The sequence below is a fragment of the Centroberyx gerrardi genome, chromosome 24 (assembly GCF_048128805.1).
Source record: "Centroberyx gerrardi isolate f3 chromosome 24, fCenGer3.hap1.cur.20231027, whole genome shotgun sequence".
In the NCBI taxonomy this organism is placed as follows: domain Eukaryota; kingdom Metazoa; phylum Chordata; class Actinopteri; order Beryciformes; family Berycidae; genus Centroberyx; species Centroberyx gerrardi.
The window spans coordinates 12,451,739-12,476,738 of record NC_136020.1 but is presented as its reverse complement, the minus strand read 5'-3'; the positions used below and the strand labels follow the sequence as shown (position 1 = coordinate 12,476,738).

The 25,000-nt window shown below is 43.1% G+C and overlaps 1 protein-coding gene across 3 annotated transcripts in view; it reads left to right on the top strand.

Annotated features, from left to right (window-relative positions):
- Positions 1-25,000, top strand: part of LOC139919799 (protein PHTF2) — a 45,312-nt gene that overhangs the window by 15,528 nt on the left and 4,784 nt on the right. For 2 of the 3 annotated variants that reach the window (XM_078281863.1, XM_071909645.2), the window contains 10 exons: positions 10,174-10,230; positions 16,346-16,415; positions 17,517-17,675; positions 17,835-18,000; positions 20,640-20,801; positions 22,645-22,873; positions 22,993-23,139; positions 23,422-23,578; positions 24,215-24,285; positions 24,490-24,618. In XM_078281863.1, the coding sequence (XP_078137989.1) occupies positions 10,174-10,230; positions 16,346-16,415; positions 17,517-17,675; positions 17,835-18,000; positions 20,640-20,801; positions 22,645-22,873; positions 22,993-23,139; positions 23,422-23,578; positions 24,215-24,285; positions 24,490-24,618 (1,347 nt within the window). The remainder of the gene's footprint in view (positions 1-10,173; positions 10,231-16,345; positions 16,416-17,516; positions 17,676-17,834; positions 18,001-20,639; positions 20,802-22,644; positions 22,874-22,992; positions 23,140-23,421; positions 23,579-24,214; positions 24,286-24,489; positions 24,619-25,000) is intronic. The other variant, XM_078281864.1, reaches the window with a different exon arrangement.

Sequence of the window (25,000 nt, the reverse complement as noted above, 5' to 3'; positions counted from 1 at the left end):
GTCTCTGTCCCCCTGACCCGTCTCTCTGTCCCCCTGACCCGTCTCTCTGTCCCCCTGACCCGTCTGCCCATCTCTGTCCCCCTGACCTGTCTCTCTGTCCCCCTGACCCGTCTCTCTGTCCCCCTGACCCGTCTGCCTGTCTCTCTGTCCCCCTGACCTGTCTGCCTGTCTGCCTGTCTGCCTGTCTCTCTGTCCCCCTGACCTGTCTGCCTGTCTGCCTGTCTCTCTGTCCTCCTGACCTGTCTGCCCGTCTCTCTGTCCTCCTGACCTGTCTGCCTGTCTCTCTGTCCTCCTGACCTGTCTGCCTGTCTCTCTGTCCTCCTGACCTGTCTGCCCGTCTCTCTGTCCTCCTGACCTGTCTGCCCGTCTCTCTGTCCTCCTGACCTGTCTGCCCGTCTCTTTGTCCTCCTGACCTGTCTGCCCGTCTCTCTGTCCTCCTGACCTGTCTGCCCGTCTCTCTGTCCTCCTGACCTGTCTGCCTGTCTCTCTGTCCTCCTGACCTGTCTGTCCGTCTCTCTGTCCTCCTGACCTGTCTGCCTGTCTCTCTATCCTCCTGACCTGTCTGCCTGTCGTTACGACCCGTCCGTCTTTTCTCATGCTGTTTCTGTCTGTCTGTCGCTCTGTTATCATTTGGTGCTGGTGCTCTGATGAAGGCTCCATGCCGAAATGCGTTAGCCTGATGATGCCAACAATAAAAAAATGGTTAACTGAGACCAAATCTTGCTGTGTTCTGGATTTTTGGAGTGCCGCTATCCCATGTTCCTCATGGTTCTCTTCATGTTTTAACGATAGCAGAGCACCCAGCCAAAAGCGCCACAAGAGGAAGCGCACCTGCTCTACATTTGATGTTATGACCGGCTGTCTGTCTGTCTGTTGTGACTGGCTGTCTGTCTCCCTTTCTGTCTGTCTGTCTCTCTGATTCTCTGTGTGCACCCAGCAGATGTAGACTCTCAACCTGACCTACAGCCTAAGAAACCAGACTTAAAACCATTTTGGAAGCAGATTTTTGTGTCTAGAATGTAGTTTCTTATAGGTCTTACTAAATGTAAATTGCATGGATCTAAGTGTGCAGAAGAAGTTTTTCACTGTGAAATCAGATTTTTTTTTAAAAATGTGTAAACACTGTAGATGAGTCAGCAGAAGAAAGGACTAACTCTCACTAACTGCCCTGATACTTAACACGACTGACACTGTGAGCCAAGTCAGAGAGGAACTGAGAGACGACTGTCTGTCTTTTTGTCTTCTTCCTGTCTGTCTGCCCGTCTGTCTTACTGTCTGTCTAGCCCAGCAGCTGAAGGCAATATAGGTCAAGAAACCGGGGTTGCAGGGTATCCACAGATTCTGGAAAAGTCTGGAAAAGTCTTATCAAAATTTTATGCCCTTAAAAAGTATTAAAATGTCTTGAATACTGTTATGAGAGGTTTTGTTTTTTTCACCAGGCATTGACAGGTGCTACATTTGTTTCCCATTGTCTGTGCTTTAATAAGCACAGTTGGTCTACATGTAAACAATTTATTTCCTGTTGTTAATTGGACATAAACTGGTTTTGCCAGCTCTGTTTCTTTATTGTAGGTTTTAAAATTGGTCATAAATTTAATTGCAGGTAGCATTACAAAGCACTAAAAAGTCATTCTGGCTTTCTGAAACCTGCAGAGACCCCGGGGTTGTCTAAGAAATTAGGCTTAGAAGCCATATGTAGAGAAAAAACAACTTTTTTTAAATCAGATTTTTTTTAGGACTGAGAGCTAAAAAAGAGTCCATTAGCTGACTCAGGAAAGCTGTGATGTGCACTCTCATGTATGTGTTTATGTGTATGTGTGTGTGTGTGTGTGTGTGTGTGTGTGTGTGCGTGCTTGTGTGTAGCTGAGCCTGTCTGGGCAGAGACACGCTAGTGACGACAGCCGCTGAGTCATGGCTGAATAAAAACTTCTTTAAGGAGCAGACCATACCTGTCTGCCACTGTCCTCAGGGGTTTCTCCCTGCTCAAGTCTCTTTCAGACAGGGGAAGTGTTTTGCTGACTCTCGCAATGAAACCGAGGCCAGATATTCTCCATTCAAGATTATGTTTGTGGCTTTTCTGACAGGAAAGATAGGAGAGACCCACTACACTGCATGTACATAATATGTGCCGTAGGCCACTGTATTAATCCTAGAGGGAAATTCAAATATTCTTATTGATTGATGTTTAATGATTAGTATTTATCCCCATCAGTTCACAATGTAACCACTATTGCTCCTGAGATCCATGAAAGACAATAACAATGTCAATTTACAGATGTACCTAACACAAGATAGACAAGCCTGTAGGGGGGAAGATGTAGGTCTAGTGTATCTGCTGTGTTTTGTCTGTCTGGGCACTGGCTCAGATAAAAATAGAAGAGAGAGAGAGAGAGAGAGAGAGATCCTCTGTGGTTTGGCATTAAGTAAACTAAGTAAGTGGACTCCTGCCAAATACACATGTTCTCAGGTATATTTTGGTATCAATATATTTAGGTGAGCCTCTGGACCTGTTGTGTTTATAGACTAGGCTTGTGTGAGTCATGATGTATTTCTGATCAGGTTATATATATATATATATATATACATATATTGCCCTAATGATGACATCAAGGGAAGGACTATTTATCGGTCTCCTTTCATTCGTTCCTTTGTGTCACGCACGATATCTCAGACACCGCTGATTGGGGAAATGATGCATCTCACTGCTGCACTGCAACATTTTCAACATTACTCAGATTGGCCCATGGGAGACCATACATTCTTGGTTTGCTTGTCCATGTGTCACGCACGATATCTCATACACCGCTGATGGGATTTTTCCAGAACTTACAAAACTGCATCTCACCACTGCACTCCAGCATTTGTAAAATCACACTGACTGGCCCAAGCAGGGCGCTACACTCACAGGTCAAAACAGGGTAACATTACTGATTGGCCCAGAGGGGAAATGCATCATCCATGCAGGACGACATGTTACTGTTGCCTTGTTTTATATTAAGAGAGAGGCCCAGATTTCCAAACAGGTCTGGGGATTTGAAGCAGTCATCCTCAGCTCTTCAGCCTGCCTCTCTCGCCCTCAGGCTGCTGCCCTCCCTGCTGTTGGTGTTCGTCCAGTGGCCTATATGAGTCATGGTATATTCTGACCATGCTATGTCTGGAGAGAGGCTGCAAATAGATGCGGTCTTATGTTTGTGTGGAAGGAGCCTTTTTCTCACTACAGTGCCATGCCAAGCACGTATCACTGAAGACACACAGCCATTACACCAGATTTGCTATGGCTATAGTTTGTGTTATGTTTTTTGTTACAATGTCTGATATGCAGTATTTGCAGTTGACAAGTAGGAAATCAGTTGCCAGCTTGTTGTGGAGATTATTAGGGTATAGGCTATATTTAGAATCATTTTGTCATTTGACATAATCTTTATGGTTGGCATATTGGTGATATATTTGGACTTGAAACGTTGGGCTATAATAAATCAGTGTAGCCTATAAGTGCAGTAGTTTAGAGGCATGTGACACCGTTCATATTCTTGGTATGTGGGTGAGATATGTGGATGCTCATGAGTTGCCAAGATCAGTAACTCTCAGTTTGAAGCTTCTGTGTGAATCTAACTAGCTGTAAAGTGATATGGTGCATGTTGATATATGGGTAACCTACATTTAGAGCTAAGGAGATGATGCATAAATTAACATGTAGCTTGATATGGGATGTATTTTTGAAGATGAATGATATAGGTTGCTAAGATGAGCTTGGCCATAAGAAATGCCTAGCCTATGTGTGGAGTCAGTTATAGGACACACACACACACACACGCACACACACACACACACACAGAGCAGTGCATTCAGAGCCTCCTGTGCCTGTAACACTGTGTTGAGCTTTCCTTTCCTTGCACAAATGAGAAATCACTCCCTGCAAACAGCAAAAAAAAAACACACACACACACAGTAAACAAACAGCAACCACACTTAAAAAGAAAAAAATCTGTTCCCCTCTCTCAATGGCTTCTTTCTTTTTCCCTAAATATGCTCGTTGTTCTTTATTTCCATTCTGGATAAAGAGCAGTCACAGTTGGCTATTTTTTGCTCCTGACCATCAATAGCCTACAGCATGTATCCTTATTTTTCTGACAACTTCCCAAAGAAAACAGGTTTTGTCTTCATGAACAGATCATCACCCCTATGTTTTATTACTGATCCCATGTCTGCACAACAAGTTAACCTGCACAAAAGTTTACTTAACGTCCCATTAGTTAGCTGTGTAGTTCAACAGGCGGAGCACGGCATGCTTAAACATGTATGCATCCACTCATAGTAAATGGCATGTATATGTTTCTTAGAGACTTACATGACTGTCCCTTGTGACTAATAATAGGAGATTTTCCCATCTGTCACACACACTGAACTGAAAATAGACCCTAAACACACACTACAACACCTCTTTCTGTGTTGCCATAGTCATTTAATCAGCATGAAAGTTTGGACAGGCAGCACAACCGGCTGTCTGTCCAAACTTTCATTTAATAATTCTTTCACACACTCATTCATTCACCCAATTTATTGATTTGTTCCTGCATTAATTCACTTAGTTATTGATTCATTCCTTTGAGGAGTCTCACTCCAAACTGAGTTATCCATGCATTTGGAAAAAGTTTCACAACATGATTGCTGTTATGAAAGTAAAGCACAGTGCAGTTTGGTATTAAAGTAAGAAGTCATCTGAGGCCCTTTGCTTACAGCATAGTTAGGTTTTTGAGGACAGACTCATCTGTGTTTTTGGAAGATTGACTGATGAATTTCAAGCTGTTTCTGTTTGTGTTTTGGAATGAAACCTTCGATTCATTCATTCATTCACTCTTTCTGAAATGTTTCCATTTGTTGCTCACACCATACTGACCAAAAGGTAGTCCTATACTTATACTAGCCTCTCTGTGTTTCCATAGAAGCACATCAGCGGTTAGTCAGTGTGTCAAAGCCGACCACACCTACACAGAAATGCGGTAAGGTAATCCCACAAATAGGTGTGGGATTTTCCATCGCGGTCAGTCTGTTTTTCTGGGAGATAGGAATAGACTTATGAACAGTTTACATCGTGACAGAAAATTCTTTATGCAAAGTATTGTGTGGGGTTATCTAACTAAATTGATCCTGTGTGTTTGTTTGGCTGATGATTCATTCATTCATTCATTCAACTTGCCCACAGAACTGTATGCAGCAGGGAAGGATTTGACCATGCTGCATAGTCAGTAGCTCCATACATACTTTGAAGGGTCCAGACAAAAACTGGGGACACATTTTTAACCCTCCAGTGACTATAGTTGCACAATTAATTGAAAATTGCATTATGAACTACTTTCCAATTTACAAGAGTCTGCAATTATTTCATCAGAGTGGTGGCTGCTCAAAATAGCATACTCCCTTTCTTTATCTCTTACTGTCTCTTTCTTACTTTTCTATCCCTTTCTGTTGTACCTTATCTCTTTCACACACACGCGCACACACACACACACACAGAGGCCTGAGGTGTAAAGATGCATTAAGAGCAGAGCAGCAGCTACTAAGAGGATGATGACATAGTGTTGTGTGTGTGTGTGTGTGTGTGTGTGTGTGTGTGAGGATGAGTAGGTGGATGTGAGTGAGGGGGAGAGAGCGAGAAAGGAAGGAAGAGAGACTGAAAGAGTGAAAGACAGGCTGCAGTTAGAGTTAGGACTGGTGCTTTAATGTGTGTGTGTGTGTGTGTGTGAGAGAGAGAGAGAGAGAGAGAGAGAGATGCAGAAAACAAGACTGAGGTTGTATGTAAAATAGACAGCGAGATGAGAGAGAGAGAGAGAGCGAGACAAGAAGTAAAGTGTGGGCGTGCAAATGTCTTGACTCAGTGAGTGCATGCATCTGTCACTGTGTGTGTGTGTCTGTGTGAGAGAGGGAAAGAGAGAGAGAGAAAGAGACACAAAGTGATGCTTGGATATGCAAGTCTCTCATCTCTGTGCCTACAACAATGTGTGTCCATCATTTTTGAGTGTTTGCAGAGAGAGAGTAGCTTTCTTTCTTAACATTACTACTGTCTGTTTATCTCTATTATCTCTCTCTCACACACACACACACACACATACTGACAGACAAACACACATCTCTTTCCTCTCCTCTCTCCCCATCCCTCTCTCCACCTTCATAGATGTATGTGTGTGTGTGTGTGTGTGTGTGTGTGTGCGTGCCACCCCCTCCATTGCAGAGGAGGTTGTTGCATAACTCTGTTGCCGCGACGACGTAATCCCTCTCTCTCCCTGGATCGTCCCTCCATCCGTCGCCATGGTGACCCCGGCACTGCGGCAACGGCGCGCGCGTCCTCGTCGTCTTCCCCTACTGACTCGCTCTCATCACTTGATTCACCTGTCAAATCATCGATTCTGTGATTTCTGAGGTGAAATCATCATGGATTCACGTGTCCTTTTGTCAAGAGTGAATTCACTGAGTCCATATCACATATCACAACATAAATATCAATTTACCCTTATTTTTTCTGTTATTCATTTATTTCAAGCCTTGAATTGATGTACTTTTTTCCTTTATTCACCCACGCTTGTGTTAAAGCTTTTATAGTTTCAAGGCAAAATGATTCTTTTAGAGACAATAACAAGAGAGACAATAATGTAAGTGTGTGTAGCTAAAATAAGATATGGAGAAAAATTATCAGTTTATTTTAAGAGATAAGAGAGAGAGAGAGAGAGAGAGAGAGAGAGACGGGGGCAACCAGGTAAACACATAATGATGTAAGAGTGTTTGTGGCTAAGAGGATTTACAATGCTGTTAATTCCACTCGGTCAGATCTCACTTACCTCACTACTCAATGATGCAATGAGGTATGTGTGTGTGTGTGTGTGTGTGTGTGTGGTGCCCAAAATGACTCCTCTTTCCATCCCTGTTCCCTCCTGTCTCTCTCCCTCGCTCTCTCTCTTCCTCTCTGCCAGGCTGGTCACGTTTGCCCTCTGTCTGTCCTCCACATGTACTCTAACGTCTCTCCATTCTCTGTGTGTGTGTGTGTGTGTGTGTTTTATGAGGTTGAGTGATGTGGAAAATTAGTCATCAGCCCAAATGTCACACAGTCAATCAGTTAGACAGCCAGCCAGTTTGTCATTCAGACTGTCTACCTGTCATTTCAGTCAGTAAAACAGTCAGTCAGACTCAGCTGATATCTCAGCCCATTGACAGTGAATAGGAGGTCCAGACAGTAGTGAGGGGAATTTTGTTAGTACTTGTAATACAGACACATTTTCCACCTACCTTAGTATTGAGAAATCGAAAATATTATCTAAAGCTGATTGATTGTCTTGGGTACAAATTACTCCTCAGAAAACGGTTATGTCGCCTCTGTTGTGTGGAGATGGGTTGATTTCCAATCGAGGTCATAAATCTCATGGAGTCCAGAGGAGAATTGGCTGTGTACAAATGGCTAAATTCAGCTAGGCTTTAACAACTATGCAAGAAGATCATACCTGAAAACCTGTTGTGGATGTAGGTCAGTTCAGTTTATGTTAGTAGTCTGATAAGGTAGATTTGTTTATAATATGATAGTAGCATGATAAGGTAGATTTGTTTCTAAATCTAGGTTACTGTGACACAGCTCTCTTGTCTGCAGCTCCTAGTCCCTTCAGTGCTAGTCTGTCATCCAATGAACTACAAGTTGTAGTTTGAAAAGTGTCAGCTCAGTTAATTTAACAATCTCTATTGAATTTTGTTGAGGCGGCCAAATCGTATGTTTAGAAATGCAATCGGCTGTTCACTGCCATTGTTGCCCAAGAGCCGAGGACCTCCAATATGGCCGCCTGAGGGTGCATTTCATCACCTGAGAGCCCTCTGTATGGAACAAACCACAGCTGCTTGTGAAGTTTGCGTCAAAGAAGTGGCAGTGAAGAGTGTCAATACCACAAACCTCTTCCACCGCCTGAAGCTAAAGCATGTTGTCGAGTGTGAGGAGTGAACAAACTCCTGCTAACCAGCAAATGCAACACCTGCAAAACAAATCACATTAGCAGCTACAGTGTTTTGTTACATACTATATGAAAGGACGGTTAGTAAGTATTTGTTTTCATTTGAGATTATCAGTTGTATTTTCTATGAGTTATTCTAAAGTCTGAGTTCAGGAAATATTGACCTATATAACATGGAGGTACAATGTTGAATAGTAATTAAACACCAAGACAAAACGAATATTGCTATTTGGTCCATAAGTATTGTAGTATCACTTTTAAGTCATATTATAGGTGTAAAGACAGATGGACGGATGGAGGGATGGATGCAGACTGAGTGAGAGAAAGAAAGAGAGATCTATAAGAAGATCTATCTGTCTCTCTCTCTCTGTCTATCTCATTAACCTACATTGTGGGCAGACAGCACTAGTGTGGTTTAGCAGCTCCTTAGTAAAACTAGCCTTGTTCCGGTTGCTATGGCGATGCTACTCTACACCCCCTGGACTGTTAACTGCTGACCACACATGCATACCTACACACACACACACACACACACACACACACACACACACACACACACACACACACACACAGACTGACACACCGACACACCAGCATATATCTTTCTCTCACTTAATTTGTTGATACTCTTTCTCTCCATCCTTAGTTGTTTCAGTCCTTTTTCTGTCTTCTTCTTGTTCTTTCCTTCTCTTTCAGCTCTTTCTCTCTCTCTCTCTCTCTCTCTCTCTCTCTCTCTCTCTCTGTCTATCCATGTTTAATGAAGGCTCATTAAAGATGTAGCGTTTCCATTGGTGAGAGAGCAGCTAGTGGGGTGACCCAGACTCTGCATGATGCCCCAGAGACACACACTCACACACTCACATGAATACACCGGTCCGGTGAGGTCACGTCATCACCTAATCCTCTTGAGTCTGTGTGTGTGTGTGTGTGTGTGTGTGTGTGCATGCATGCGTGCACAAACAAACAAACACTGTATGAAAAGCACGACAGTACACGGTTCCCAATTGCTGGTAGTGCAACAGAGAACACTTCCTACATTTTGTATTTTTCTGATCTTGGGTTTCCAGTTTCTCCTCAACAGTTAAAACCCAGTATGATCTGCTAACTGTGACTTTAGAGCTGGAGAAAGGAGAAACTGGCAACCCAAGCATGTTGAAATTAGTACAATTTGACCTTGGATTGTGTTCGTTTTGTGTTTTCGTGTGTGTGTGTGTGTGTGTTCACAGGTCAGAAGTCTAGTCGATACATATATCTTGTTCCCACAATAACAGCATGCTGTATCTTTGTCTGTTTTTCTTTCCCTCTGACGTTATTCACTGCATCCATCTGACGTCTCTCTGTCCTGATATGGTTACACTGTGTGTGTGTGTGTGTGTGTGTGTGTGTGTGTGTGTGTGTGTGCTCCTGTCTACCTCCATGAAGCGTCTGTCTGTCTTTCTTTCTTTCTTGCTTTCTTGTCTTGTCTAGACTACAGGATCATACAGACGATTGGCCATATAAAGCTGAATGAACATGCATGAACCACTCCACTAGCCTCATACATACACTCATACACAATACACACACACACACACTTTCTCTACCAAACACAAACACACACACTCACATACACACTGCAGGTCTATCGATTGCAGTGATCTTTGAGGCCGGTTGACTCCGTTGTCTCTGCCTGACTGGCGGTGTTGTAGTCGTTTCCCCAGAGTTAGAGTGTGTGTGTGTGTGTGTGTGTGTGCGTGTGTGGTTGACATTGATGAATATTGGCTGTAGTACAAGAGTGTATTGTCAGATAGGGTTATGCACTGTTAGTTGAACCTGCCCATTTGGACCAGTTTCACAGGTTCTTAGCTTCGTTTTACACCTTGGAGAGAAAGAGAATGAGAAAAAGAGAGAGAGGGATGGAGAGTAAATGACTAAGAGAGAGAAAGAGAGAATGAAAGAGGGCAATTACAATGAGATCTTCTTTAAGTGTCAGCCAATCAGCAGAGATTTGATTTGGTGCTACATGGTATTCATGAATTCATTATTCAGTTTTCTGGGCCTCTCAGCCTTTCTACTGCCTCAGTGAAGCTAAAATACGAAGAGGAGTCGACCTGCAACATTTTACCTGGTTTCTATATCACACTGCTTTCCATCCCAGTTCAACTTTTCCCCATATTTCATCATTAATCCTTCCTTTTTTTTTTTCCAGATTGGCGCCTATGACCAGCAGATATGGGAGAAATCAGTAGAGCAACGAGAAATAAAGGTATGGCTGATTCAGCTTTCTAGACATTGCTGTCATTTCACTGTCGGTTATACTTTGGTTGATCTTCCCTTTTATTCTCATTTCTCATTTTCCTGTTTGGATTTTCTGTCTGTGCTATGCTTTTCTCTTTCTTAATTTCTCTCCCTAGGCTTTCTTTCTTTTGGTTCCTTTTGTCATTCTCTGCTCTGTCTTCATCTCTCTCTCTTTCTCTCCCTCTTCTCTTTGACTCTCTCTCACCATGCTCACCAGTTCTTTTCAGTTTCCAGTGTTTTTTTTTTTTAACTCTTTTCTTTCTGCCCTCCTGGCTGGGTGTCGCCTGCCCATCTCTCCTCTCCTCATCTCCATCCCTCCTTCCATCTTTTTCTCCTCCTCTCAACAGTTTATTACACTGGTGAGTATACAGCGGGAGCGGCGTCCCTCCTGTGTCCCACAGTGCACCTCTGCTCACCCACGCTGTAGACTAGATTGTGATTGGTTGATTTGATTGGCCAGTTCGGTTGCTATGTCATTTCCTGGTTTGTGTTGTTTTTTTTTAACCTCACTCTGCGTTCACACAGCTAACAACCACATCAACATGCTATTGACCAGTGTTGACATAGCAGCGCTAGTACGTGATTGGCTGCAGACGGGCGACGTTGGCCAAAACCTCAACTGCAGCCAACATTTCCTTGTTGAAAAATGAGGAAACAGGGAAATTAGGCGACTGACGACAATTGATGACGTTTCTCTGGTTTCTTGAGCAGTTTGCGGTGTGAACGCACAGTTGGATTAGCATGAGTCATGTGATCAGGGTGGGAAACCGGCACCAGGCAAATGATGGTGATTCAGAAAAGTCTGTCTGCTCTAACCCTTAGCGGGTCAACAAATGATTTTGGGTTGACAAAAGTTGGTTTTGCACCCCGCATGTGAGAGAAAGATGGTGACCCTTTAAATGACACACTGAATATTGAATTACAAATTTTTCAACCTTTATTTAACCTGCCAAGTTGATAAGGAACACACTCCTACTGATACTGTGATACTAGACTTTTTAGGTTACTTTATTTTGTTTAGTTTACCTCTTCTGCAATGCTTCTTAGTGATAGACCTCATATTGTGTGGCCATGTTAGAGCTTAACTGGGCGATACTGTGTTAGTGGGTATGTGTGTTTGTGTGTGCACAAGTGTATGTGTGTGTGTGTGTGTGTGTGTGTGTGTGTGTGTGTGTGAACTTCAAGCGACTGCTTCTGTGCCCAGAGCCGTGGTAATAAGAGCCTCTTCACCTGTCCGCTGTGACCTCTCACCTTTGACCTTTAACAGGACAACCTCATTTTCCCCCTGCTCTAGTTTTGTAGAGATTCTCTTACATCTGTGGTTCCCAAAGTAGGGTGCGAGGACATCACAGGGGCCAGTGAGGTGGCTGTAGAGTGAGGAATAGCTTAGTTCCACCATTACTTAATTCACAAGAAGTTAATCACAGTGGCAGAAGGTATAAGAATGACTTCTGCATCTATTTTTCTTTGCCTTCTGCAGTTCGGATAATAGGTTTCTGCTTTTTTCCCTCCGTCCCTTCTAATAACACCATCTCTACTTCTACCTCCCTCCTTCCCTCCTACCTCTGTCCTGTAAACAGAGAGGTGAGAGACACTCTCTTTAATGAGCTCAAAGTCCACACACACCACACACACACACACACGCACACACACACACACACGCACACACACAGACACACACACACACAGCGCTGTGACCTTGGCTCTCTGGCTGTCTAAATGGTTTCCCAGGGTTTTTAGCCACAGCAGACAGTATGTTGTTTAGCTTAGCATGGTATGGAAGCAAGATGTGTCACCTTCTCACCCCTACAAAGTGTTAATTATACTGTTTATAGGCTGCATAAAGGTTTAGGATCTCGTTAAGCAGCGTGTAAGGAGTACAGATGCGCTATATTTAGCAGGAGTACTTTCCTTGATATTGACTATTTTGTCTGTGGTGCTTTGTTTTATAGAAGGTATACTGCTTTATAACTAAGTATAAATATCCTATTTTGCATATTTATTTTATTAAACTTAAATCTAACCAGGTAGTCCTGGTTAAAAATTTCCTTTTTCAAGAGTGACCAGACCTAGAAAGCAGCATCACAATGTTGCTGACAAACAGGATACAACAATATTCAGTGGCAAAATACAATTAAAATGTCATAATAGATAAGTGCAAAGTCCAAAATACTATATGAGCGCTCAAAAGACTGAAGCCCAGTAGGAGACCAGCAGGATCAGGATCCATGCCTTAATAGATCTTGGCTAAACAAAGATGGCTCCTTATTGAGTCTGCCTGAGATTGTGATGGTATCTGGCCTTGCAAAAACAAAACTGCACCAGTTTCATTCCAAAATAAGATATCCACCATTTGGCAAAACAGACACTCAGTCTTACAAAATCATTGATTGCAGAATTAAGATAAAATATGGTAGTTTTTGAGCCCCATTTAGTTGTTTTTTCCCCAATATGGATATAGAGCATTTATCTTCAAATAAGCCACACACATTATGCATACAGTTGAGATGATATCCCATGTTTTTCATGGCTTTTTCATTATATAGATACAGTGTTTGCTACAGTTTATAGTGGGTCTCCCAGTAAGATTCACCATTGGAAACCTACTATCTGTCTTCCTGCAGAGACACAGTGGAAGCCTTTGCAGAGGCAAGACAGTCGCCACCTGCTGGTGGAAATAGGAAACTATATTCTGCTTATATCTTATGTATATAGCCTATGCTCTTATCCTGAGTGATTTATAATAAGTGTAACAGTGAAAAAAGCCTAAATCCCCCTGTAAGCAATATTACAAGCAAACCATAGTAAGGAATGCAGGGGGAAAGGATTTGGCTGTTTTTTGTCTATTAAAGACTTTTTTCTTCTAAATTTACTGTAATCGTTTAAATGATGAACTGACATGCAGTTTTTGTGGGTCACTCCTTGAGACGCCGTCAAAACTTGACCAGTAACTAGTTTATACACATAAGAGACTATAAATAGCCCAGAGATAAGACTGCTGTATCTGGTTTATGTGTAGTGCTGTTTAGAGCCGGCTTGTTCTACAGCGTCTGTGAAGGACTTTACTGCTGGGCTAAATCCACTGCCAAGAGGAAGCTATTGATCGGCTCCTTCAGTCCCTTATGGACACACACACACACACACACTTGGTCTTGCTCTTTCTCTCTCTCTCTCTCTCCCTCTTTCCCTATCTCTCACTTTCACTTTTTCCCACTCACTCTGTCACACACCTACAGACATACACACACACACACACACACACACACACACACACACAGTGTATTGGCTCAGTCGGTGCGCCATTAAAAGATAAGGGCCTTCATCAGACTTCTATATCAGACCATTGACTGATAACCTGCAACTTGATTGGCCGGTGTGTAAATATTAGCATGAGCCAGTCAGATTCAAGTGGACTGCTCAGTGTGCATTCATCTGCTCTCTCTTCTATTTAATAAGACTTTGAAGTTCTTTCAAATTAAGGCTTTTAAAGAACTACATGATGATGGACAAGGAGCATCTTGTTAAAAATAACCTTTTTGTTGCTTGAGTGCTTTTGAGATAATGCTAAGTTCCCTTGTACCGTTCATTAAACATCCCCAGTATGCTTAAGTGTTACCATGCACCACAGTAAACTGAATACTCTAAAAATACATAATGGATGGAAATCTGTGAGTGTGTTTCCCCACTTAGCCCCGCCTCTCTGTGTGTATGTACATAACACACTGTGGTAATGGCTGTGTTTACCCAGAGTCATTGATATGAAACCTCAGTAAAACCAAACTATTGTCAGATTGTGGGTTCACCGCAGTATCACCATAGCTACATAGACATTGTTGTCCTTAACCAAATACACACACACACGCACACACACGCACACACACACACACACATACACACACACGCACACACACCTTTAAACCGCCTGTTCAAAGGAACAGTTTAAATATTCCGCTAGCTCTGGCAAGACACACTCATCATTGTTATTTACTTTCCCTCCTCTAGGAAATGCAAACACACACTCACACTCACACACACACACACACACACACACACACACACACACACAGAGTTCTGGGGTCGACTGTAATCCATCAAAGACTGATGCGAGGCACTTGGAAACGTTGGCATTTAAAAAAAAACAAAAACATTGCTGTTCTGCTCCTGAAAAAACACTTCAGATACTTACACACACACACGTACACACACACACCACAAGCCTTGCCTATGTGTACTCATGCACACACACTGTTACACACTCCACACACACATACTCATAATTTACAGTTTCTCATAAAGTTTCAATACAGTTCTTTATCACATTTGACAAGGCCAGTATGTTGTTCTGCTGATCTACTTTGTTCAGCCGATACTGTGCCACACACACACACTCTCACACACACACACACATACACACACACTCACACAGATGAAGCCTATGTATCAAAGGAGGAAGTCACACGCTGGCACAGGAAGTTAAGAGTGCCACAGGGGAGTGTAATTCCCAGGGTCATAAACAGCACAAAGCACTATCTTTAAAACTAGAACAAATAGAAATGACACAATCTAGTCGAGTTCTATAAATTACAAGCTGGAGATCGCACTGATAAATGAAGTTTCCTTGAGAAACAGAGTTGCAGAAGTCTGTTTTAGATGCTGTATATAGCATTTTAATGGTAATAAATCCTTCATTTGGAGACTTTTGTATAATTACCGTAAACAAACGAGACCATCTCTCTACCAGCCTCAATACTGCATTTTACATTGTGTGCCACTGGGTCAGATTTCGGTTGAAATCTGCTGGATTGGTTTACGGCACAAAGGGAGATTGCTTTATAGCACAAAACAGGAGAAGGTGCTCTTCTAGTGCAAATGGAGCTAAAATCGAGTTTCTCGCAACAGTAGATGGAGGAATGAGTGAAAGCCGGTGGAAAAGTCACTTCCAACATGTTTATCCTCTTCAGTAAAGCCAAAAAGAAGACAAATGCCAAGCAATATATCCTCTTTGTGACAAGAAACAACAGGGTTTATGGGAAATGTGGTCTTAATATTGAGAAACACCAGTACTAACAACACCACTGGCGTGAGACAGAGGCTACTAATCATCTCATCGAAATGCTACATATTGCACCTTTAAACTCACTCTGGTAGAAATACTATCCTTTGTCCAAATCAACAGCACAGGTTTGATTTGGCCTGTGTCTGTCATGTTCATATCACATCACACCATGCACAGGACTCATAGGTTTGAGCCTGGGAAGGGAACTCGACCCGAGGGGAAGCAGTAGACCTTGCCAGTGTGAATGAAGCCTGTAACAAAAATGCTAAGGTTGGGCGACCGTGGGACCGGCACTGGTACCACAACATTCATTCAGCAGTGGTGCGACGAATATGATGGTATAATTTAGTCCAGTTTCATTTTTAAGCACTAGTGGCTTTCACTGAAACGTTGCAGACAACAAGAGACACTGTGTACTGCAGTTAAAGGGATTTCTGATTCCATCACTGTACAGTATATAGCCTTGTGTGGCTTCCACTGTTAGACACAACACATTTATCTGTACAAAGGGTTTGGATTCAAGGGCCCAAAGGTCTTTACAGATGTTTTTTCCCTGCAACAGCAGTGCTATGTTTCTTTCAGCCTGATCATTCTATCAACAAATGCAGAATAGCAAGAAGGACTGCAGATTAGACCAGTTTATGTCTGTAATTGTCAGTGTATTCCTATAGTGTGAGTTGAGTGCACACGTCTGCCTGGATCAAATTGTAGAAATAGGTTTACTAGATTGGATGAGCTGACTACATAGAGCTAGTTGATCTGATTTAAATAGAATAGAGCAACTAGCTGTGTGTGTTTTAGCCTGAATGCACGGTGTGCTTCCCCAACCAATGTGTGTGTGTGTGTGTGTAGGCGTAACACACACAAGAAGTCCTCTCCTATAGAGTTACTGTAGGCATGCGTGTGAACATCTATCTGTCCATCACTTCCCTCTCTCTCTCTCTCTCTCTCTCTCTCTCTCTCTCTCTCTCTCTCTCTCTCCTCCCTCTGACTGACTCCATGTATCTCTCTCTGTCTCCCCCTGCAGGGTTTGAGGAACAAGCCGAAGAAGACAGGCCATGTCAAACCAGACCTTATAGATGTGGACCTGGTTAGAGGTGAGAAAACTGTGTGGTGTGTGTGTGTAGGTTAGTGTGTGTGTGTGTGTGTGTGTGTGTGCTCGCTCTCCCTTTCCATCACGCTCCTTGTATAATATGCTGGCCTTATGCAACAGCTACTATCATCAGACATAGTACATCGCCTACTCATCTGGGTACACATCAAACACACACACACACACACACACACACGCTAACCTGAGATGCCAGCGTCACTGTGCCAACCTCCTGTCACTCTTGTTCTCTCCATCTTTCCTCTCATCTCTTTCTCTATCTCTTCCTATCGCTGTCTCATATTCATCGGGTTTTCAATTATTCATCAAATCAGTCAAATTTATCCTCATTGTTATTTTATACCACAGGGAGAGAGAGAGATAGAGATCGAGATGGGCGATAGAGACATAAAATTAAAGAAATGGAGGGAGGGAGAGAGAAAAACAGATGGATAGAAATATAGAAAGAGAGGGAGAGATGCAAGTAAAGAGAGAGATGATATAGAAAAGAAAACAGAAGATAAAGGGGAAGGAAGAGAGAGGGAGATGGAGAAGGAAGCAGCGAAAGACGGACAGGAAGAAAGAGATGAGAAAAAGACCTGATAATGGATTAGAGCAGGGTGCAGCACACACACACACACACACACTCTCTCTTTCTCTCTCTCTCTCTCTCTCTCTCTCTCTCTCACTCTCACACACACACACACATGGCTCTGATGTAACTCCAGGATGTATTAAGAGATTAGTTTTTCTGCTCGCTACAGAGGCACTCGGCTAATTAGTTCCTCTCATTACACTAAGAGTGTGTGTGTGTGTGTGTGTGTGTTCATATGTGTGTTCATACTTCCTGCAACGTGTGTTTCTTTGCTCTGTGTGTGTGTGTGTGTGTGTGTGTGTGTGTTCTCCACTGTTGCATCTTCTGTATGTCTCCTGCAGTGTGTGTGTACCCCTTTCGGTGTGTGTGTGTGTTCCCTGCATTGTGTTGCATATGTGTGTGCTTTATAATGTGTTATAATGCTTGTTCTTTCATCTGTACTACTACAAAAAAGTTGGATCAATATGAGCTGTACTGTATGTGTGTGTGTGTGTGTGTGTGTGTGTGTGTTAGGCTCGGCGTTTGCCAAGGCCAAACCAGAGAGTCCGTGGACGTCGCTGACCAGGAAAGGCATCGTCAGAGTCGTCTTCTTTCCGTTCTTCTACCGATGGTGGATCCAGGTCACCTCCAGAGCCATATTCCTCTTACTGCTGGCTCTCTATCTGCTGCAAGGTAGGGCCATGTGTGTGTGTGTGTGTGTGTGTGTGTGTGTGAGAGAGAGAGAGAGAGAGAATTACGATGAATGTTGAACGTAAGTAACGAAAGTACTTGTATGTCTCTCTCTCTCTCTCTCCCTCTCTCTCTCTCTCTCTCCCCCCCTCTCTCTCTCAGTGGCAGCAGCGGTCCTGTATGTGTCCATCCCTCAGCCTCATGGGATACCAGCCACCGAGGTGTTTGGAGCCATCTGGCTCATGTTGCTGCTGGGAACCGTCCACTGCCAGATCGTCTCCACCAGAACCCCAAAACCCGCCTCCAGCAGCGGGGGGAAGAGACGCAGGTAAGGATGGAGAGAAGAGGGAGATACTGTGGAGCTGGACAGAGGGAGGGAAGGAAGGAAGTAAGGAAGAAGGGAGGGAGGGAGGGAGGGAAGGAAGGAGGGAGGAACTGCCTCTAACACTGGAAGGGAAAAGGAAAAATGCTATGGAGCTGGACAGAGGGAAGGAGGGAAGAAAAGGAGGAAGGGAGGGAGGTAAGGAGAAAGTGAGGAAGGGAGGGAAGGAGGTAAGAAGAAAGCGAGGGAAGTAGGAAGAGGAGGACGGAAGGAAAGAAAGGGGACGGGACAGACGGAAGAAGAGAAGTAGGGAGGGAAGAGGAGACCCGAGGAAGGGAGGCAAGAGGTAGGAAGGGGGGGGAGAAAGGGAAGGAGGTAGGGAGGGATGGAGGAAGTTAAGGAAGAAGGGAGAGAATATTGGAGGGAGGGAAGGAATGAAAGGATGGAGGGAGAGAGAGGGAAGGAGAAAGTGAGCGAGGGAGGGAGGGAAAGGAGGAGGAGGGAGGAAGAGAGGGATGATACAGGAGATGAAAGACGTTAAAATATCAGAGTACGTTACACCTGAAATTCCCTCTTGAAAGAGAGAAAGAGATGCAGGATGGAAGGGAAGGAGGTAGGGAGCGATTGAAAGGAAGAGGAGGTGAGAAGGAGGCAGGGATTTGAGGATGGATGGACAGATGGAGGTATAAATGGATTGGAAAAGCAAATGGGAGGTGTGAAGTCTGTTGGAAATCTCTCTCTCTGGTTAACTGAATTATCATTGGTTAAAGGCAGAGGACTTTGTTGTGTGTGATAAACTAAGCCCCGCCCCCCTCTTCCTGCATTGGTCACATGACCCAGAAATACCTTGTTCACTTCCTTGTTCTGTATCAGACGTTTTTTTTTTTAGACTTGTACCTTGTGATTTGCTCTTTAGATTAGACGCTTGTTGGTTATGAACCTTATCAGTGTGTGGCTGCTGTGAATACTACCGTATGTTTTCCGGTTTACGACATTGTAAAGACAATTTTCAGACTCTTGGGAAGAAAATTGGACCATGCCACAGTTTTGGAAAGGGGTTTTTAGTGAGGGGTTGGGAGGGTGAATCAAGCCGTTGTTTCCTTCATTGAATCAACCTTTGTCATGGTTTCTTTCACTTCAAGGACAGTTGAGGAAAGAGGAAAAAATCATGAAACTGGTACAATTATTTGACACAAAGTTGATTCTGTTTCTCTGTACATTTCTCTCTCTCTCTCTCTCAGTCTGTATCTCTCTCCCTCCTCACCCCAAAAGTATGTTTTGATTTTTAAGAAATACCAGTCCTTTTCATCTTTTCCTCACCACACCCTCATAGACATTTTGCTCAGAAAGAGAAATCAGTTTCCCATGGTTTTGGACATGAGAGCAGTCAGGAGGCTCCATGTGCTGGATCCCCTTCAGGGCAGGAAACTCACTTTTTCATCCACCAGCTGCAACACTTTCCCTGTTTAACCAGCCACATTGATTTTTAGACTGGAAAACAGCGTCCAAGTGATGGTTGGTTACTTGGCAAAGAGCCTGGTAGAGTAGATAAACCTTCTAGCCACAAACCAAATGTAGCAGCATTAAGCAGGTAGCTAGTGCATTACATTATATTGTATATATATAACTTGTTTTTTTTAAATCAGGAAATAAATCAAATCAAAAAGTGGTAAAATGTTAACATGAGCCTGGATCCTCAGGTGAGAAACTTTTTTCAAGGTTTACGAAACCAGGAGTTAGTTTTTTATTACCAGTGACAGTTGAGAGAAAGGCTTCATGATTCATGTTTTTTTTTTCATCCTGTCTTTAAATTTGAAAACCACAAGACAAGAGTCCTAGCTTTGGACAGTTCCAACAGACTAAATGATCTCCTCTCTACCTCTCCTGTTTCTCCTCCTTTATTCATGTCCAAGTCTTTAAAGAGGAATTCTGCAGAATGAGACTTTTAGGTTATTATCCTGCAAATGTAGACATTTAACTAAAGTTTCTCCAAAACCTTTTGTTTTACTAAATTTGATTCATGCAATCCTATCATTGCACTACATTGGCTGAGAGGTTGCAAGAAAATTTCATGGTATATTAAAAAGACCTTACATCTTGTTTGATTTAAGTTAAAAGCGCTTTATTAAGAAAATTGACTTGATTACAAATTATACTTTATTTTTAATTTTTAATTTGATATTCTTGATATACAGGAAAATTACTGTCCATGAACATTTCTTTCAATCGTCTCTAATGAGATCAGTTTCTCTTGTTTTTTTAACATGTGCGAAACAAATTTTAGGAAATTTTAGGAAAAGCTCTACTTTTACAGAATAACAACCTAAAAGCCATTTTCAGTAGACTTGCCCTTTAAGTGTGTTGGCCCCGTGTCCACCGGGCTCCGATGTGTCAGGTCGCTCTGCTGTGTGAAGCACTATGGCTGCTACTGGAAACCTGTTTGAAGCACGGCTTTCTGTAGCTTCTGTAAAAGTCGAGCTGTTTTTAACTGGCAGCGCTCGGCGCTCTGACTAAAATCAGGCTACATGTAACACAAGGAGGGAGTCGGCTCCCGGTGGACACACAGCCTTAAGTCTCTCACTCCTCCCTCAGTCTGCAAGTCCACTCTAAGTCTCTCTCCACCCTCTATTCTTTCCAAACTGAAGGAAGTTGAGGAAGGCATCTCAGATGGAGGTGCATAGGGAAGGCGACGGGTCTAGCACTACCGATAACACACAGGAGGGGGCGCCACACTCCCACTCAGCCAGCAGCACATACAGCCTGGGCGCTCTCTTCCAAGATTTCTGGCATGATATCTGTAAAGCTGGGTGTGTATTTTCGTTTCCCGTCTTCCAAAAAAGAGATATGCAAAGACAGGGTTGGGGTTCAGTTCGGCTTCAGTTTCAGTTTTCAAAATGATACAGATGGAAATTAGCAGTTTGCCAGTTCTTGGTAACTGCCCTCTATATTGAATAAATAAACAAACAAATGAATATGGCCTGTCATTATAAAATGTACCGTAGTTTCAATTCAGTAAATTCTGAAAGTGAAATTTAATCAAAATTTTAAATGTCTTGGAAGGTTATTATACAGGCTGTTATCTGTATCTAACCAGTAAGCAAAGAAATACATTTTGAACTGAAACCAGTTTAAGTTCTCAGTGAAGTCAAAGTGATAAACTGAATCCCAGCCCTGATCAAACCTAATCTGGACTTCTCAGGCTGCAACATCCCTTCCTGTCCCAGAGCACAATAAACCTTCATCCTATTGGAGAAGAAATGAGGAAACTATCTTCAGATTGGTTGACTAAATAATGAATATTACTCTTTTGTTGGATAAGCAAAGGCAATTCTAATTGGATGGTAAGAGAAAAAGCATTTATTTGGACTGGAGATTATAGGATTTAAACTCATTAGCTGAAATGAAAATACTATCAAAATTTCCATCTTCCCATTTTTGCCATAGTGTTAAGCAGGAACAGAGGGATTTTGCAGCTGATTTTGATGCAGATGACTCGCTGAACAAGCTACGTTCAAAAGAAGCATGGGGCGCCGTTCTTGGTTGGACAAAACGACACCAACAATTCAATCGTCTGTAAGGTTTTCTGGCTCGTTTTCTGCCTCTTGTCAAAGACAGTTTGACAACGGCACACTGGCATTTGAAGCTATGAATATCATCTTAGTTGATATTCATACAGTCACAATCAGACCTTTACTGCAGAGGAAATCTATTTGATCCTCTCTACCCGTTACCTATCAGTAACATACTGCCTTTCTCCCCATGCTACTGCTTCAACCAGCTTTCAGCAGATCGCAACAGTGTGGAACGAGTACTGAGTAATCTCTGATTGATTAATTAATCGATTGATTGACACATTCATTCACTTTATTTAATCAGCGCTCAGATCAAAACATATCAGCTCTGTTAGGAACTTCACTCACTGATCCATCCATTGATTCACTCATTCATTTAACTTTAACTGATATTCAGAATACTTTTTTGTGACCAGGATTTTGTTTTGTTTTTCATAAGAAGACAAAACAGCAAATGAAGTCTAATAAGTCTAAATCTAATAAATGTATTAGATTGTTACTCACTTTTAGATACTATATTCAGAATACTTGATGCTCAGAATTCAGAGCAGCTCCACTCAGTTAATACACGAACATCCATTTTTTTCATTCATTCATTAATTGCCTCATTCATTCTTTCTTTCATTCATTCATTCATTCAGTCAGTCAGTATATATTTTGACCTTAATGGTTAGTTCAGTAACAGCCATGCTTTATGCAACACTTTGTCCCTGTTGGCCTTTAGCCTGAACGTTCCACAGTGTTGTGTTGTTGAACGCTCCGTTAGTGTTACTCACCGTGCTGCATGCTGCTGCCACACCTCTAGATGTGAAGATCTTCATTACTGGTAGGCTCACTGCCCCACTCCCTCTGTCTGTATCTGTCTGTCTCTCTCTCTACCTCTCTGTCTACATCCCTCTTTCTCTCAATCTCCCTTGCTCTCCCCATCTCCCTCTTTCTCTCCCCTCCTTTCCTTTATCTCTTTCTTCTCTCCCCCTCTCTCCTTCTCCCTCCCTCCATCCCTCCTCCTCTTAATCTTTCACTCTCTATCCGAAACCCCTCCCCCTCTCTCCATCTCCTCCCTCCCTCCCTCCTTCAGATCTAAGAAGTCCAAACTGTCCATCGACAAGTCGACGGAGACGGACAACGGCTACGTGTCATTGGACGGCCGAGTGACCAATCGCAGCAGCGAGGAGGGGCTTCAGCTCCACGAGCCGCGATGCGATTCGCTAATCAGGGCCGACGAGGCGTGCTGGAACTCGCACGCCCCGCCCACACACACACACCCCCCCCGCAGCACCGGGCTGATGCTGGCCAGCGGCAATAAGGTATTAGTAATTAATTAACACACACAGAGAGAGAAACAAAACTACCAGGCTGTAAGGTACCTCCAGGATTTGGCTAATGTGTGTGTGTGTGTGTGTGTGTGTGTGTGTGTGTCATGCAGGAGCCAGCGTCAGACGAGGCGTCCAGTGAGGAGGACCCGGAGGCGTCCTACAGCGCCCTCCGCAGGGGAGTGGAGAGGATGAACAGCGACTGTACACTCCGCAATCGCAAGAACACACACCACTATAAGAAACACTACGCCGTGGAGGTACACACACACACCACACACACACACACACATATTTGACATATACTGTATATTGACATATTTATAACTGATTGGCCCAGAAGGGAACTGCATCATTGGTGGGGGACGACTTGTTTACTCTTGCCTTGTTTCCCTTACTGCTTTCTCTCTCCCAAGACTCTACAGTATTACAGAAAGAATGTGATCAATTCATGTCAGAAAATGAAGACGGACCATAGAAAAGTTCATCAACACAAACACAAAAAAGTCCCAATTCTCTGCGTCTCTCCCTCTCTCCTGCAGGACGCCCCAAAGTCCGGCACCAGCTGTAGTTCCAGGTGTTCCAGTCTGAGGACTCAGGACTCAGAAAGCACTCGACACGAGTCGGAGACAGAGGACCTGCTGTGGGAAGACTTCCTGCACTGCGCTGAGTGTAGATCCTCCTGCACCTCAGAGACTGGTCAGTACAATAGAATAGACTAGAGTAGAACCAAGAACCTAGTCAGTATTTCTAGATTTCTAGAAGAGAAGCAAACCAGGACTTTCTGGAATATCATGGAAGTTTGAAAGGTGTATTCCAGACAGGGAAAGTCAAGGAATTTGATAAACTCTCTGGAGAAGTCCGGGAATATCAGGGAATTTTATAAACAGGTCACTTCACAGGAATATAAGAGAATATATTTTATACCTTGGTTGGTTTTCTCCACAGCAAGCCCAGCTGTGTAGTAGAAACCAGACCAGTTTACTCCCTTTAGTAAAACAACGTTAACAAAAGGAAAGAGTAACATTTGTAGGTCATGGAAGTGCTCCGACTTAGTTATGGAAAGTCATAGAAAAGACATGGAATTATAGATCAGGGCCAAATTGGGAGACTTTCATTTGCTTTCAGAACTCTTACATAAAACAGTATATAATAGTTCAAATAATATTCTATTAGTAGATAGAGAAATGCATTAAACTGAGTATGTGGAGTATTTTTATGTGGTGGTCCACCCCTTACAGATAGATAGAAACAGTCATTTCTATTGATATTCTGGATGAATGGTCATTGTATTTAAACTAATACAGTATGCTGCTCACTTACTGTACTCCACAGAGGGGGAGGGGGGAGGCACGCCCGTCTGCCCCCCCGCCAAGAAGGAGTACAGAGACGACCCCTTCCATCAGGTTGGTAAACATAAAACTTTCTCCTGATTTCTGTTCTCATATATGTGTGTGTACACGACTTTGAAGAAAACATTGGAGAAAAGTTTGCCTGCAGGAGGGAAACCGTTATCGCTGTCACAGATAAAGGAGAATGGAACGATATACAGCAGCAAACGGGCCGTTCAGTAGTAACTTTGGTGTTGCGGTGCGTTTGTTTCCCCGCAGGGTCACGTCCCGTGGCTGCACAGCTCCAACCCCGGCCTGGAGAGAGTGAGCGCCATCGTGTGGGAGGGGAACGAGTGTAAGAAGGCCGACATGTCTGTCCTGGAGATCAGCGGCATGATCATGAACCGAGTGAGTGATCGAGTGAGTGATGGAGGGAGGGAGGGAGGGACGAATACAGGGACAGAGAAAAGAAGAGAGGGAAGAAGGAAGAGAGAGTTGTGGGTAGCAGTGTAGCTGTAGAGGAAGCAAACACGTGAAGAAGAGGTGGATAGACACTTTTAGATTAGATGAGCAGCAAAGAAAAGGATATAGGTAAATATTGAAGAAATGGATTATTTTGAAGACAGTACAACAAATATTTATAACACAAGAATGTACTAAAGATAATAGAAGTAGATAGAGAAACAAAGAACATTTGCTCTTTTTGCTTGAGAGAATTCTCTCCATATTGACTGCTGTCCGGCTTACCGGTCGAATAACAAACTCATAATTAGGGCTCATTTCAGTGCCA